At 41.2% G+C, this 14,802-nt stretch overlaps 1 protein-coding gene across 1 annotated transcript; it reads right to left on the bottom strand.

The window, feature by feature from the left end:
- Positions 1-2,276: 2,276 nt before the first annotated feature.
- On the bottom strand, positions 2,277-14,217 carry cblif (cobalamin binding intrinsic factor). The gene is made up of 9 exons (XM_008110683.3): positions 13,943-14,217; positions 8,753-8,929; positions 7,682-7,825; positions 6,539-6,694; positions 5,611-5,792; positions 5,309-5,495; positions 4,111-4,255; positions 3,515-3,633; positions 2,277-2,464 (listed from the first exon to the last, which is right to left on the bottom strand). Exons 1-9 carry the CDS (start codon positions 14,019-14,021, stop codon positions 2,403-2,405), a joined length of 1,251 nt encoding a protein of 416 aa, XP_008108890.1. The 5' UTR covers positions 14,022-14,217; the 3' UTR covers positions 2,277-2,402.
- Positions 14,218-14,802: the final 585 nt, after the last annotated feature.

Below are 14,802 nucleotides of genomic sequence, written 5' to 3'. Positions count from 1 at the left end.
TGCATCTACGCTGTAGATTTCAAACAACCTGGCTCCTCTTTAACTGCCATGGCTCAATGTTTCTCGGTGCATGGAGTGCCTTTATCCTAGACATGGGCCAACTTGGGGCCTCCCTCCTGGTGTTTTGGACTTCAACTCCCATGATTCCTCACAGTCTCAGGCCCTTTCCTTTTCCCTTTCCCCCTCACAGTCTCAGGCCCTTTCCTGAGAAGGGGCCTGAGACTGTGAGGAATCATAGGAGTTGAAGTCCAAAATACCTGGAGGGCCCATGCCTGTTTTATTTCCAAATATTCCAAAATTTTAGTTTTTATTTCATAATCTTATATTATTCCTGTCTCCCAGTGGGTGTGCTGCTAACTGATATTCAGGCCCCTTCCACACAGCTGTATAAATCCATATTGAACTGGACTATATGGCAGTGTGGACTTAAGATAACCCAATTCAAAGCAGATATTGTGGATGATCTGCCTTGATATTTTGGGTTATATGGCTGTGTGGAAGGGTCCATAGACTGATAGAAAAATCAGATCCTCTAAAAATTGGTTAAATGCTGTTTATTAAAAAGGAGCATCAGAGTGGTTAAGACAGGGAAAGTTAGTAATAAGGAAATACAGATAAACTGGAAAATGTTGCAGCAGTTTGCTTTTGCTTGAACCTACAGGGAAGGGAAAGTGGTACAAGGTGAGTGAAACGGACATTTTAAAAGGATTTCAAAAAGAATTTTTTTTATTTCGTGTCAAAAGCATTGCATAAAATAAGTTTAAAACTGATAAAATAAAGGAATCACAAGCAGTTAAATAATTTTGAACCAAAAATGGGCAACAGTGACCACCTTGTAGCTTTGAACCGTTCTTCCTCTGTGCACAAGGCAGGGCACTGTGGGCAAACATACAGATGCGGAGTTGTCTGTTTTGCTTCACAGTCACACAAGGTGGAGGATTCTTCAAGGTAGTGCTATTTTTGATCTGCCAACTCTGCTTCTGAGTCTGTTCAGGGACTTCCAAGTTGTCCATTCTTGGTTTGCCCCTGGAGAAAGACCCTCGTGAGGGGCCATACAGCTGGGGTTGCCTGATTTTGCTGCCCAGAGGGATACTCTTGCTCTTGCTGGAGGAACATTAAGAGAAGTGGTTGTTCTCACGAAGCTTTTCCTTGATTTAAGTCTACTGGGAGGAGACTGATAGCCATATAGTGGGTGGCATTCAGTGTTCAACTTTATTTCTCTCACAATTGGCAGCAACTTCCCATCGCACATGGGGGGGGGGGGGCAATGCCAGCTAGCTTATAGAGTCTATCAACATCTTGTGATTATTCTACATGTCTCATTCAGTGCTATATTCACCTGCTTCGTGTGGGCAGATATATGCCACACTAGGCAGGCAAAAAATAGACAAAAAGATAGATTAGTATTAAATGGAGCTATCCTGTCAAATTTGGACAGGTAAGGAATATGGTATCAGATTGCACTCTGTAAAAAAAATTAATGCTACTTATCTGCTTTCCCTTATAGCACCAGAGAGTGGTCCCTGGTCAAAGTGGGCTCTGATAAAAAAAAAAGTTGGGAACCACTGATTTAGATGCCAGTTTCCCACTAATCCAGGTGAAAGATTAACCTAGAGATCTTGGAATTACTCTCACCTAGGAACTAGTGTAAATGAGAGATGGAGGCAGAAGTATGTGGAATGCTCCTTTATACTGTTTTGTTATATATTGGGGTGGAGATCATGTAGCCCTTCAGACATTGTCAGAATGAATCTTACATAATTTTTTATTCTTGGCAATACTGGCTGCAGCTGATGAAAGTTGTAGTGTAACAACATCTGGAAGGCATCATGATTTCGACAACACATCATGATTTCTACTTGTCTCATGTATAAAATTGATGTTTGAGGGCTGTCACAGGGCTGAGTAATTGGTATGTATTTCTTGGTGGTGTAACCATCTCTTCATTTTGTGTATTTTGCATTAAAAAGTTTACAAACATTCTGATAATAATTCTCGCTGACTTTTCTTCCTTTATATTGGTACGTCTTTGGCAGTGATTAGTACACAATTTTGTAATCTATTTTAAGACAAAATACTTTACCAAAGCTTATTGCCTTGAAAGTAGTGTCTTAATTTAGAAAGAAGCAAAGGAAAGAAACAGTACTAACCCCTTTTATTATCTGGCAGGGAGCATCCCCATTGTGTGAATATAAAGAAATATAAAGAAAAGCAGTACTTTGTTGACAGTAGTACTCAAGTTTTACAAGAATAAATATGCACTAATTGACACATCATTCCAATTAATCATTTACTATTAACTTTCTGGACCTTCAAGGTATCACACAGTGGAGGCATACTTTGGTATATTTGGGAGGTACATCTTTGAACATTTGTCCTTTGTCTTCCAGAGAACTGGTTTATCAATATGTATTGAATATGGCCAGAATATGCTCATTATCTGTAGGCTTGTAGCTGCCAACACCTGGAAAAAAAATGATATGTATGTTGGAAATTGAATGATAGTCCACAGAATGATTATTTTATGTTCACTCAACCTGGGTGAATACAGATGAGAAGAGCAATTTTACATTAAATAAGTGCCACTGCTTAATTATCTTACGACCTTATCACACTAGAGTATCCACTTTAAATTTGGCTGCTAATTCTGGGATTTGTAGTTTAAGGAGGGACCTTTAAACTGCTCTGTCTTGCACCTCACTAAATTACAAATCCCAGAATTCTGCAAGAGGGAGCAACAGGATTTTAAATGGATAAATACTCTAGTCATGTGTCATGTGTCAGGTTTATTTCACGGACATCTGAAATAGAAAGCTTACCACTACCTTACACTTAGATGAACATTTTATTATCCCACTTCTGCTAAATAGCATGTGATGTTCATTTCTTCTTGCCTTGCTGTTTTACCCATAACTTCTTTTTCAATTTCCTATCTGACCTAATGCTTTGGAAACTCTTAGCAAGGCAAATCTCAACCGTCTGCTGTGGCCTAAGCCCACCAGTCAAAGCAGTTCTTTGGAACTTCTTATCTTATCCCTCAGTCACCTCTCAGATTAATAGATAAAATCTATACAACGTCTTTAGTTGTAGTTTTGGAATGATGTATCTAAATGCGCAGGCACAGCCCTGTTGTTTTGCTCTTCTTATTCTCTTGTGATGTACCTTCTTTAACAAATCAAATACATTAAATAGAGAAGAAACTATATTTTCTGGTGAATGTAGTCCCCTGTAATTCCCAGTAGCCATTGTTCATTTATTTATTTTAGAGTATTTATATTCCGCCCTTCTCACCCCAAGGGGACTCAGGGTGGTTCAGATTGCACACATATAAGGCAAACATTCAATGCCATAACATAGAACAGAGACAGAGACAAGACACAGGCATGGGCTGGCCTCAAACTCGTGACCTCTTAGTCAGAGTGATTTGTTGCAGCTGGCTGTTAACGAGCCTGCACCACAGCCTGGCCTTCATCTTCCATAGTTCATAAATACTCCTTATCTGAAGGTTTTATACCTTGATCAAGAGGTGTTTTGCCACTGAAAAACTCCCAGTAGGTCTTCTCATTGTTGTTGGCTTGGACACCATTGATAGAGACAACCATGGGACCCCAGGAAGTCTGTTCAGTTTGAAAGCTGTGAGATTCAATTAATACAAAATTTATAAGAATGATAGTGAAAAAAACATAGAAAGATCAAGAAGGAGAAAGATATGCAAACACAGATACAGTGAGATCCACTAAAATCTAAAAAGAGAAAGAAAAATGCAACATTGGAACAGCAACAGATAAAGGTGAAAATAACTTAACAGAATTGAAATAGAATATCCAGGTTCCTCTAAACCAGTGGTTTTCAACCTGTGGGTCACCAGATGTTTTGGCCTTCAACTCCCAGAAATCCTAACATCTTGTAAACTGGCTAGATTTCTGGGGGTTGTAAGCCAAACACCTGGGGACCCACAGGTTGAGAACCACTGCTCTAAACTACTATAAGAGTTTAATATGTATTGGAAATCGACATTTCAGTGCTTTCTTTATTTACTTTTTGTGGAAAAAAACTATAAAGAAATAATCACAATTTGTATTCCAAGCTTTCAGAATGTCCCTCATTTACCTGAATTTACTTGGTTCCGCACTTTGAGCCGCTTCCAGGACAGCAAGTAGCACAGAGCCCTTTGGCACCTTCACCGTTGTGGAAAATGTGAAGTAGGTTCCTACCCGGTCATTACTGATGGTGTATCTAACTGCAATGGTGGGAACTGTGCAAAAAAAAAAACATTCAGGTAATGTGACATATTATGCCTCCACTTCGTACTTTAAGAGCTATCCAGTATTTGCCCCATCTCTCTATGTTGAGGCAGACTAACGTGGTCATCTGTGTATGCACTTTCAAGTTGCCTCTCAATTTATACTGGCCCTATTAATTTCATGGGCATTTCTTATACAAGGAATATCCAGAGATGGCCTCTAACGGCATTTCATGTATGTTGCAACCTCCCTTTCCTCCACAGGGAATGATGCCATGAATAGGGGACAGTGGCTATTCTGGCTGGGGGGATTTTGTGTACTGTAGTTCAAAACAGTAACGTTTACAAACACTGCTGAATTGTTGTCATCCCATTGCATTCCCAAGTCAGTGCCATGGATTTAAATACAGCACAGCACTTGTTTCTGTTCAGTTCTTGGTGTTGTTTTAAATCTTATGGATCTCCTTGGAAATCATTCCAAAAACATTCATGTGGAAGAAATATTATTTGGGATAGTTTATCACATGCTCAACCCCAGGAAGAAAGTGTTGCCTTTTACAGATGGTTGACTAATATAAATTCATGAGGTTTATGGGAAGCTTCAGTTTTTCTTCATGGCATGGAACTGAGTCATTGGTGGGAAAAGATAAATGTGTCAGTCATCAGCTAAGATGTAGAACAAAGGTGGCTCTTATATGGCCTTCCAGATATTGTTGAGCTGCAACTCCAAGCATTCTTAATCATTGGCTAAATTAACTAGAGCTGATGAGAGTTGCAGTCAAACAATATCTGGTGGGCTGCAAAATTCCCACTCTTAGTGTAGGAAATCTGTCAGGTGGAAGTTAAAAAGATTACAACCCAGCTTAACTTTTAAAGACAGCTTCAGCAGCTCAGTTGAAAGACAGAAGACATGGTTTTTTGTCTTTTTATTTCCCATAAGATGAACCTTTAGCAAAAAAACAAAAACAAACCCCACTTCTTGTTCCAGCATTGCTTGAAAGAACAGAGAAATTGCCTGATTCCATACACCTTGAAAGAGAGAACCTCATGAGGATAAAGACTTACCATCTTCTGGGGAGCAAACAAAGCCCTTTACATCCAAGTACGTTTTGCCTACTAGAGAAGGTAGGATCTGAGAAGCAGCAGCAGGGGTATTAAAGGCTCCCAGGTCGACCTCATCCAACATTTTGTCTAGAGTCTTAGTACAGCTCCAGTCTCCACTGAGATAGAACTCTGAAGTAACACTGAGGGCCTAAAAAGCAGTAATAGAAGTAAACTTGCATGAGAGAGGTTGAGAACAAGATGCAGAGGGTGGAGAAGACTCTTTGGGTTGTCCCCTTCAGTGATTAGTGTAAGGAGGCACATACCTGCATTGCTAGGCCAGTGCTATAGATGTTACCAATGATGCCACTGCTCTTTTGTTCACCAAGGATTTGCTTTGTGAGGTGGCCCAAGGCATCCTGAATAGTTCCCACAAGCTTGTTCTGCTGAGTTGCGATCATTCCATCATACACACAGGCCAATGCCAAACTTGCTACGGCTGCAGTATCTGCAAATTGCAACACCATCCCACAGTTCAACTATAGGCAACTATACTCTTCAGAGAGTTTTTGGACAACAGCTTCCACAATCTGATGGGATTTGTATGCCAAAAAACTTTGGAAGAGTCACAATTGTTCCCTTTTGCTGAATACTTAACCATCACCAGACAGGTAGGGAGTGCAAGAAGAGTGTCACTATTTAGTGCTGCATGTGGGAAATCACACCATAGTATCCCAAATTTCACAGGTGTGAACTGGAATACGAGTTGCTATGCTATACGAGAGTGTAGTCAAGATGGCTAAATTTATTAATGAGGAAGTACACACAAGCTAGGAAAGGCTACAGCAATTTGCATGTGCCTGAGTTTACTAGGAAGGGCAAAAATCTGTCCCCTTCTCATAATTTCACTGTATTAATTGCGTGCAACTATTTTTATATTTCGAGCTCACTTTACAGCAATTGAAGTAAACTATGGAGGGAAAATAGGAGGAGAACAAAATTGGGTTATTTGAAAAGCAGATGAAAAAAGTGATTGTGAACATCCTGGGCCATCACATTCTCCAGGCACCTACAGAGCTGACTAGAGCTCCAGTCATTAACTTTCAGTCCTTCTTCACTCCCAAAATGATACCAAGGATTTAGAAGTGTGGAGGTGTTTACGAACTATGCATGCAGTCTTTAGTGCTTTGGAGGAAGGGTGAAATTAAATTGTAATTTAAAATAAGGTATATAATCTAAGTGCCATTATCTTACCAACAGAGAAACGGCCTGAACTCTGGAAGCCATTAGACAGCGCTGCCTTGGCAAGGATGATAGCAGCCATTTCGACATCTGGGCTGTTTTCTACACACAGGGCCAGACAATCCAGTGCCAACTGGTAGTAGGTTGTCTTGGGGGCGTCATGGCTATCTGCAAAACAACCAGGTGTTATTGGATCCTTGCTCCTTCTTACAGTCCACACAGAGCTTCTATTCCCATTCCAATGCTACATCCTGGAGGAGTGGTTCTCAAGCTCTGGTGCTCCAGGTATTTGGAGCTTCAGCTCCTGAAAGCCCCAGCCAGCTTACTCAATAGTAAAAAATTCTGGAAGCTGAAGCCCAAAAATACCTGGAGGACCAAAGGATAATTCCGAAATAGAACACAAAGAAAAACACTGAATGAGTTCCATTCAGACATTTGGAGATGAGTGCCAGGAATCTGGGGCTGGGACTGTGTAGACTCCCAGGTTGATCACATGGGGAGGAAACATGTAGAGCAGGTACTGCTTCAGTCCTTCCTTCTTCAATACATGGCGGGCAATAGACTTGCATAGCAGGGATGCCAAAAAAAATTAATTAAACCAATGTAAAACAGGTAAAATAGTATAAAATTACATACTCTTATGGCTAAGAGTTAACAGGAAACTGAAAGCAGTTGGTATATTGCACCTAAAATCTTTTGAACTGGCAACATGGATGCCAGTCTCATTCTGTGGATAACAAGATTGTTCGGAAAACATTTAGTGTATCCTGTAGAAGGCATTCCTGAAGGATGTAGACATTTCACAGCCAGGCAGATGAAAGTCATCAACGCAAGGAATGGGAAGAGAAGACAGAGCACTTGGTTGAAGTGTTAGTTGCTCCAGTGACTTGCATTTCTGTGATTCAGTGATTCTTCTTTGAGTTTCAATCTAAACTGTAAAATTTCAATCTGTAAAGAATCTCTAAGGTTCTGAACTAGGCTGCCTTCAATATCTTCAGCACTTTGGATAGCTCCTGTAAAGTTCAATTTAAACTAAGATCAGATTCACCTCCTCATCCATTGGGATGGAGTCACCAAGCCACTTGTGGTTAGCTGCCAAGAGTCATCTTGTAACTGAATTATAAGAAGGAATACAGTGCCTGTATGTCTACTTACAATAGTAGTCAATCTCTTCTTTTGTTTTCTCCTCAAGGACTTGAACCAAGTTAACTTTCTTTTCTGGTGTGGTGACATCAGTAGGGTTTTCACAGGATGATCGGAGGGCCAGGACATAAAGGGCTACTTTACCAGATGTCATCTCTTCAGGAATAGATGAAAGGGAGGGGACAGACATTAAAAAAGCCGAAGTGAGCATATTTTGGATCACTAGAAATTATGGAATAGTTGCATACAGGGAATCCCAAGTTATGAACAAGATAGGTTCTATGGGTTTGTTCTTGAGTTGAATGTGAATGTCAGTCAGAACAGGTACATTTTCTAAGTGTAACTCCATCCTATATATCAGTGGTCCCCAACCTTTGGGCCTCCAGGTGTTTTGGACTTCAACTCCCAGAAATCCCAGCCAGTTTACCAGCTGTTAGGAAGTGTAGGAGCTGAAGTCCAAAACACCTGGAGGCCCAAAGATTGGGAACCACTGCTATATATGTATATGTAAATGTATAATCTTTGGATAGCACAAAGTGTGTGTGTTTTGCTGTCTGTGCCCCTGTTCAGATTTCATTTCATTTTCTGTCCTTGTGATAATTGGATTTTGAAAGAAATTGACTTGTTGTAGAAACCAGGATTGGTGAGAAAGCTTCAGTGAAGACACTTTTTCCCCTTGATAACTCTTCCAGGAGTGAATTTCCCTTCATAGGGGTAGTTTTTTTCACTTCCTGCTGTCTCATCCTGTTCTTAACTAGGGGTCATGCGTAAGGCAGATGCTTGTAACTCAGGGACTGCCTATATAAAACAAATTGCTGGTTTTTGTTGTTGTTGTTGTTGTTGTTGTTGTTGTTGTGAGAGTGGGAGAGGGAATATTGAGAGGGAAAGGAGGGGGAGAGAGAAAAAAACCAGAAACTTCTCATGGTTAGCTTAGCTTTAAGAACAGGCTTTAGGAAGGTTTTAATTTCTACAAAGATCTCTCCCCCTCCCCCTGGCCTGGCTCTTGAATGCCCATATATTTCAATGCACTTGTCATTTGTAACAACTTTGCATACCAAGAAAGACATATCTCAGATGTTCTACCTTTTGCAGCTGTGTCTTTGAGTTGCTGTAGGAATAACATTCTTGCAGAGATGTCCTGGTTTTCTGCCAGGTTCAGAGCAATCAGGACACTGGGCTCAGGGGAATATAACAGGTTGGCATAGGCCACCAATTGCTTTTCAAGTCCTGTGACCAACGATTGCTTGCTCTCAGGAACAACTGAAATGAAGAAAAGCAGAAGTTTGTCAAGCACCACATTATATCTGGAACTCTTCCCTGGAATTTTTGCCAGACTGTAGTTCAGCTCAGATAGGGGTTAGTAGCCTTTAGGGATGCACAATCTGTTTTATTACCAGCATCTGCAGAGCTTGATGTAAATGAAGAACACTTTTGAGTTCAAGAATCCAGCAGCCAAGAAGTTGTTCCTAGTACCAAAATAATAAATGTTGTTGTGTGCCTTCAAGTTGTTTCTGATTTAAAAGTTGATGACCCAGAAACCCCCATTATATGACTTACCTAGCATCACCCAATGGGATTCAATAGCTGAGTAGGAAATCGAACCCTCATCTCCAGAGTCATAGCCCAACACTCAGACCACTATATTACCAAAACTAAACTGAACACACAGTACCTCCAAACTAAAAGGGTGCACAAGGCGTTGGCGAATTCATTGGGAGCTCAAGGTGGCAATCCAATTTGGTGACAGAGAGAAGGAAACATTCCCAGGAATGAATCAGATCATATCAGGAAATAGAAGAAAAGACCCAGAAGCTCTGGTGTATCCCATTGTCTTCCTGGAGTATTGTGAGAGGATTATGATAATCATGAGGCTGCTTCCTGAGGTCCAGGGTACGGGTGAGGCGACATTTCAGGGCAAATTCATGATAATCATTACTATAGGGCAAAAGGAAAAGTCAACATGGGCTTGCTGTATGTTTCTATAGTGCAGTGGACCATAATAAATAATTTTGGGGTCTAATTTTCAATAAGAGAAGGAGAGGGCGGAGAGTACAACGACAAGATGGAGCTAGCATGGAACTGGTGTATTTTCATTTTGCAGGGCTTTTGCAGCTGCTGCAGCTACTTCCTTTAGCACTTCCCTTCCTGTCTCACTCACTGGGCTTCAGGTGAGGGAGGGAGAGAAGTGCCAAAGGAGAAGGCAGCAAAGAACCCCGTGGAAGGCATTGGGAAGGGCCAGTCCGTGCCCCTCATTTCAGCCCCTCCTCTGCTGGTGATGCCAGGAGCATACAGACCTCAAACCCAGCACTGAAGCCTTACAAGCCTTATGCTGCCCACCAACTTCCTTCAGGGGCGAGAGGAGACAAAAAGCAAAAGTGGGCCACCCAAAATCATGCAACATGCAGCCCACGGGCCATATGTTGTGCATCCCAGCTCTTCGAGAATATGTGTGCTGTGAAAATGCTATCAATGACAATCTAGTTCACATCAACAGCGGATAAAATGATAGCTCAGTTTCTGGACTATGCTAGTTCAAGTTTAGTAAATAAGAGGTTGCTTGGTTGAATGCTTCTGTATAGGGGAAAACATTCCTTCACTTAAAAATCAAGCCAATCAGGGAAAAAGCCCTGTTTCTTTTAACATATGATTTACAACATAATATTACACATGAATATCTTATAATGTTACTAGCTGTGCCCGGCCACACGTTGCTGTGGCTTAGTCTGGTGGTGCTGGTCAGTCTACATTAGGTTGTATTTATGCTGTGACCTCCACCCTTCTTTATACTCACATTAGTAGTAGTATTTGAAGTCTGTTACCTTCTTCAATTTTTGTGTTGATTGATAGTTGCTTGAGATCCCTGTTGTCTTTGGTTTGTTGTTAATCGTGATGTCTGATTCTGCTGAGTTACATCTTATTGTGGTACAATAGTCTTTTTTCTTTTTTTGCCTGTGTAGGTGTTTATTATTATTGTTGTTGTTGTAGTGGTCATGAAGGCTGGATAAGTTAGATGCTACTGTATTGTTTTTTGGAGAACCAGTGTAGCACTGACTGGCCTCTCAGCCTCAGTGCCTGGCTGCTTCTTGCCTATGATGGTGTAGATTCTTGTTGTTGTTGTTGTCATTGTTATTATTGTAATTATTTTTTTGGAGGCCAAGTGTGAATGTAGAGATTGGGGAGGTGGATGAGCACTGAATGGCCTTGTAGACTCAGTGCATGGCTGATTCTTGCCGGTGTAGGTGTTTATTATTAGTGGGTGAGTGGATGGACAGATGAATGGATGGACAGATAGAGTGGGTGCTCTCCTTGTTTCCTTTATTCCTATGCTGTTCCCTTTCTCTGCTCCGATCCTGAGCTCGCTGATAAGAACACACTGGTCAGAAAGGAGGGTAAATATAACCGGATCAATGGTCTTTCTCTCCCTTTTGCTCTTGGCCTTCCGGGCAGAGAGGGAGGGCTCTTGTACTTGGCGTTCCTTCGCTTCCCTTCCCTCCCTCCTTCCTTCGTTCTATCCGTCCCAGCCTTTCCTGCCTGCGGAGCCATGGAACTGGATCAATGGGTTGGATGGTGGGGAAAGGGAGAAGGAAGAGGCCTCTAATTGAAATGCATGGACTCCATGCCATGGGGTGCTGGAATTTGTAGTTTGCATCCAGTCCAACACCTTTCTTTCTTTTTGTCATGGAGGAAGAACCCACCCAAACCTCTCAGACAGATGGCCATCCGGTTTAGTTGTGTTGTTATAGTCACAATGCGTTGTTGTGAGTTTTATGGGTGTGGATTGTGGTTTTGTGGTGTGGTTGTGTTGTTACAACCGGGAAGGAAGGCTTTTGCGTTGTGTCACCAAGTTTCGTATTTCTGGGGCGTTTAGTTGTGTTGTTATAGTCACGATGCATTGTTGTGAGTTTTCTGGGTCCAGACTGTGATTTTGTGGTGTAGTTGTGTTCTTATAACCGGGAGGCAAGGCTTTTGCGTTGTGTTGTCAAATTTTGTATTTCTGGGGCGTTTAGTTGTGTTGTTATAGTCACGATGCGTTCTTGTGAGTTTTGTGCATCCGGATTGTGGTTTTGTGGTGTTGTTGTGTTGTTACAACCGGGAGGAAAGGCTTTTTCATTGTGTTGCCAAGTTTTGTATTTCTGGGGCATTTAGTTGTGTGCCAAGTTTCGTATTTCTGGGGCGTTTAGTTGTGTTGTTATAGTCACGATGCTTTGTTGTGAGTTTTGTGCATCCGGATTGTGGTTTTGTGGTGTGGTTGTGTTGTTACAACCAGGAGGCAAGGCTTTTGCGTTGTATTGTCAAGTTTTGTATTTCTGGGACATTTAGTTGTGTGGCAAGTTTCATATTTCTGGGGCATTTAGTTGTGTTGTTATAGTCACGATGCATTGTTGTGAGTTTTATGGGTCCGGATTGTGGTTTTGTGGTGTGGTTGTGTTGTTACAACTGGGAGGGAAGGCTTTTGCGTTGTGTCGCCAAGTTTCGTATTTCTGGGGTGTTTAGTTGTGTTGTTATAGTCACGATGCGTTGTTGTGAGTTTTGTGGGTCCGGATTGTGGTTTTGTGGTGTGGTTGTGTTGTTACAAGTGGGAGGCAAGGCTTTTGTGTTGTGTTGCCAAGTTTTGTATTTCTAGGGCGTTTATTTGTGTTGTTATAGTCATAATGTGTTGTTGTGAGTGTTGTGGGTCTGGATTGTGGTTTTGTGGTGTGGTTGTGTTGTTGTAACCGGGAGACAAGGCTTTTGCAGTGTGTTGCCAAGTTTCGTATTTCTGGGATGTTTAGTTTTGTTGTTATAGTCACTGCGCCCGCAACTTTATCCTTTTATATATATAGATTATATATCAAACGTAATGGGGCAAAGATATTCCATTGTCCTTGTGGCCATTCATAATGTAAATTTTACATCTGTTAATGATCTATATTTTAAAAAATAATATTCAGGTCTATAAAAAAGCACACCATGCATGAACTAGTCCTTAGAGCAGGCATTGGCAAACTTTGGCCCTCCAGGTGTTTTGAGCTTCAACTCCCACAATTCCTAACACCTGGAGGGCCGAAGTTTTCCCATGCTTGCCTTAGAGTGATTGTCTTTTTAAAATGTATTTTAAGATGGGGACAGCATACACCTTAGAAACACAAAGAAATCATGGTGTCAAATGTTGGATTTTTTTATCGTGTCAGAGGTGAATTGAGAACATATTGCAAGCTGCTTCTGAAGTGAGAAAATTGGCCACCTACAAAAACATTGTCCAGGGGATGCCCGGATGTGTTATCATCCTGTGGGAGGTTTCTCTCATGTCCTCACATGAGAAGCTGGGGCTGATAGATGGGAGCTCACCCCATTTCACAGATTCGAACCTCTGACCTTCAGGTCAGCTGTTCAGCTGACACAAGGGTTTAATCAATTGCGCCACTGCGGCTCAAATGTTGGTGAACAGAGTTGTTGGAAGGCACAAACTGAGCTGCTGATCTTCTGTAGAAATGTTTCTTCATACAGGAGAGTTCACCACATCCTGCAACACTGCACACACACGGTTTGTTTTATTTTCTGGTGCTCAGACATTTCAACAGGGTGTAGTTGAAGCACATACACAGCACATATATACAAGGTTAAAATGCCACCATCACACTACTGTTAATAACAACCACCAGATTTCTTTGTTTTATTTATTTACTTATTTACCCTATTTATATCCCGACTTTCTCTATCCCAAAGGGGATTCAAGGTGGCTTACATATAGCAATTATTCAATGCCTTAAACGTATACAAAACACTGAGCTCAAAATAAATTAAATTAAACATTTAAAAACATTTATTTTCTTACACAATGTGAGAACAGAGCAGTTGCTATTTCATTATTTTTGCCTGGCTCAGCAGAACATGGCTATACATCACTATAAGACAGAGCTAGGAAATTTGTGGCCCTCCAAATATCGTTGAAGCCCATTAGCCCTAATTAGTCTGGCCAGTGGTTAAGCATAATGGGAGTAATAGTTCATCAACACCTTGTAATATGAATGTTCCCTACCATTATTGCTCAGGAGCAAGAAACAAAAATGGTCCCTTCCCAATCCCACTATGATCACCACGTTATCGGAAAAGGTAGGTGATAGGAGGTAGGTGATAGCAGGGGACATAGGAGTGATGCCTTTGTCAGTTTTTACCTACCCTTTGTTGTAAATGTTGTGGGACTAGCTCCTAAATCCCATCTATGTTTAATAGGTTTCTGGCAGTTTCAGCACATATCTAGATAACTACAAGGGAAGATTTTGTAACACTCACCGCAAGTCCCAGAGGAGATGGAAGCAGCTCTGGTCCATGTGCAGAACAGGCACAGAATAGTAAGAGCTGAGAGAAACATTTTGAATTCCAGTGGCTTTTTCTCTTGTTGGGAAAACCTTTCCTTGATACCTCAGATAATATCAGTCTACAGAGGACAGAATGGCTGCTTGGACTTCCTTTTATACAACCTATTAGTTATATAATAGGTTTCCTCCCCACCAACTTTTAAAACCAAGGTTGCCAATTGATAGTATTGACTTTAACTTATTTATCTTAGTTTCCATAACACTAGCCCTCAAGGTGATGCCAGGGAACAAACACTTCCAGTAAGGGTGATGGGTGAACTTTACTGAAAAGGAGGAAGGGAACACTGTGAGGTTCAAGTATGAGTTATGCACAGTCTGTGGGAAAATAGCCCATTGCTAATAATGTATTTGCTGTGTAAACATGACATGCTTTAGCAGCAGGCGTTCAGTGGAAGCAAACATCTTGGAGGTGACTTGAATTAAGTACACAGGTGAACATAGCAAAATCATGCTTTTAAAATAGAGAATAGGTTACGGTACAAAGAATCATATTTGCAGAGATGATGCCACTGTCAAATACTTTTGTGGGGAAATGAATTGTCTGCTCATGGAAATAAAAATTGAGCACCGTTGGGGTCCACATAGTGGGACTACAATTGGATAATGTCATGAAGGTAGTACCAGATGCCCATGAAAAGATTGTATCATGCATAGCAGTTTCACCCCCAAACACTTAATATGGAAACACCAGACAGCATCTGTATTGCAGATATAATAAAAATAATAATAAAACTTTATTTATACCCCGCCACCATCTCCCCGTGGGGACTCGGG

The sequence above is a fragment of the Anolis carolinensis genome, chromosome 1 (assembly GCF_035594765.1).
Source record: "Anolis carolinensis isolate JA03-04 chromosome 1, rAnoCar3.1.pri, whole genome shotgun sequence".
Classification (NCBI taxonomy): Eukaryota; Metazoa; Chordata; class Lepidosauria; order Squamata; family Dactyloidae; genus Anolis; species Anolis carolinensis.
The sequence above is the reverse complement of the archived record's forward strand: the minus strand, read 5'-3'. Positions and strand labels throughout refer to the sequence as shown.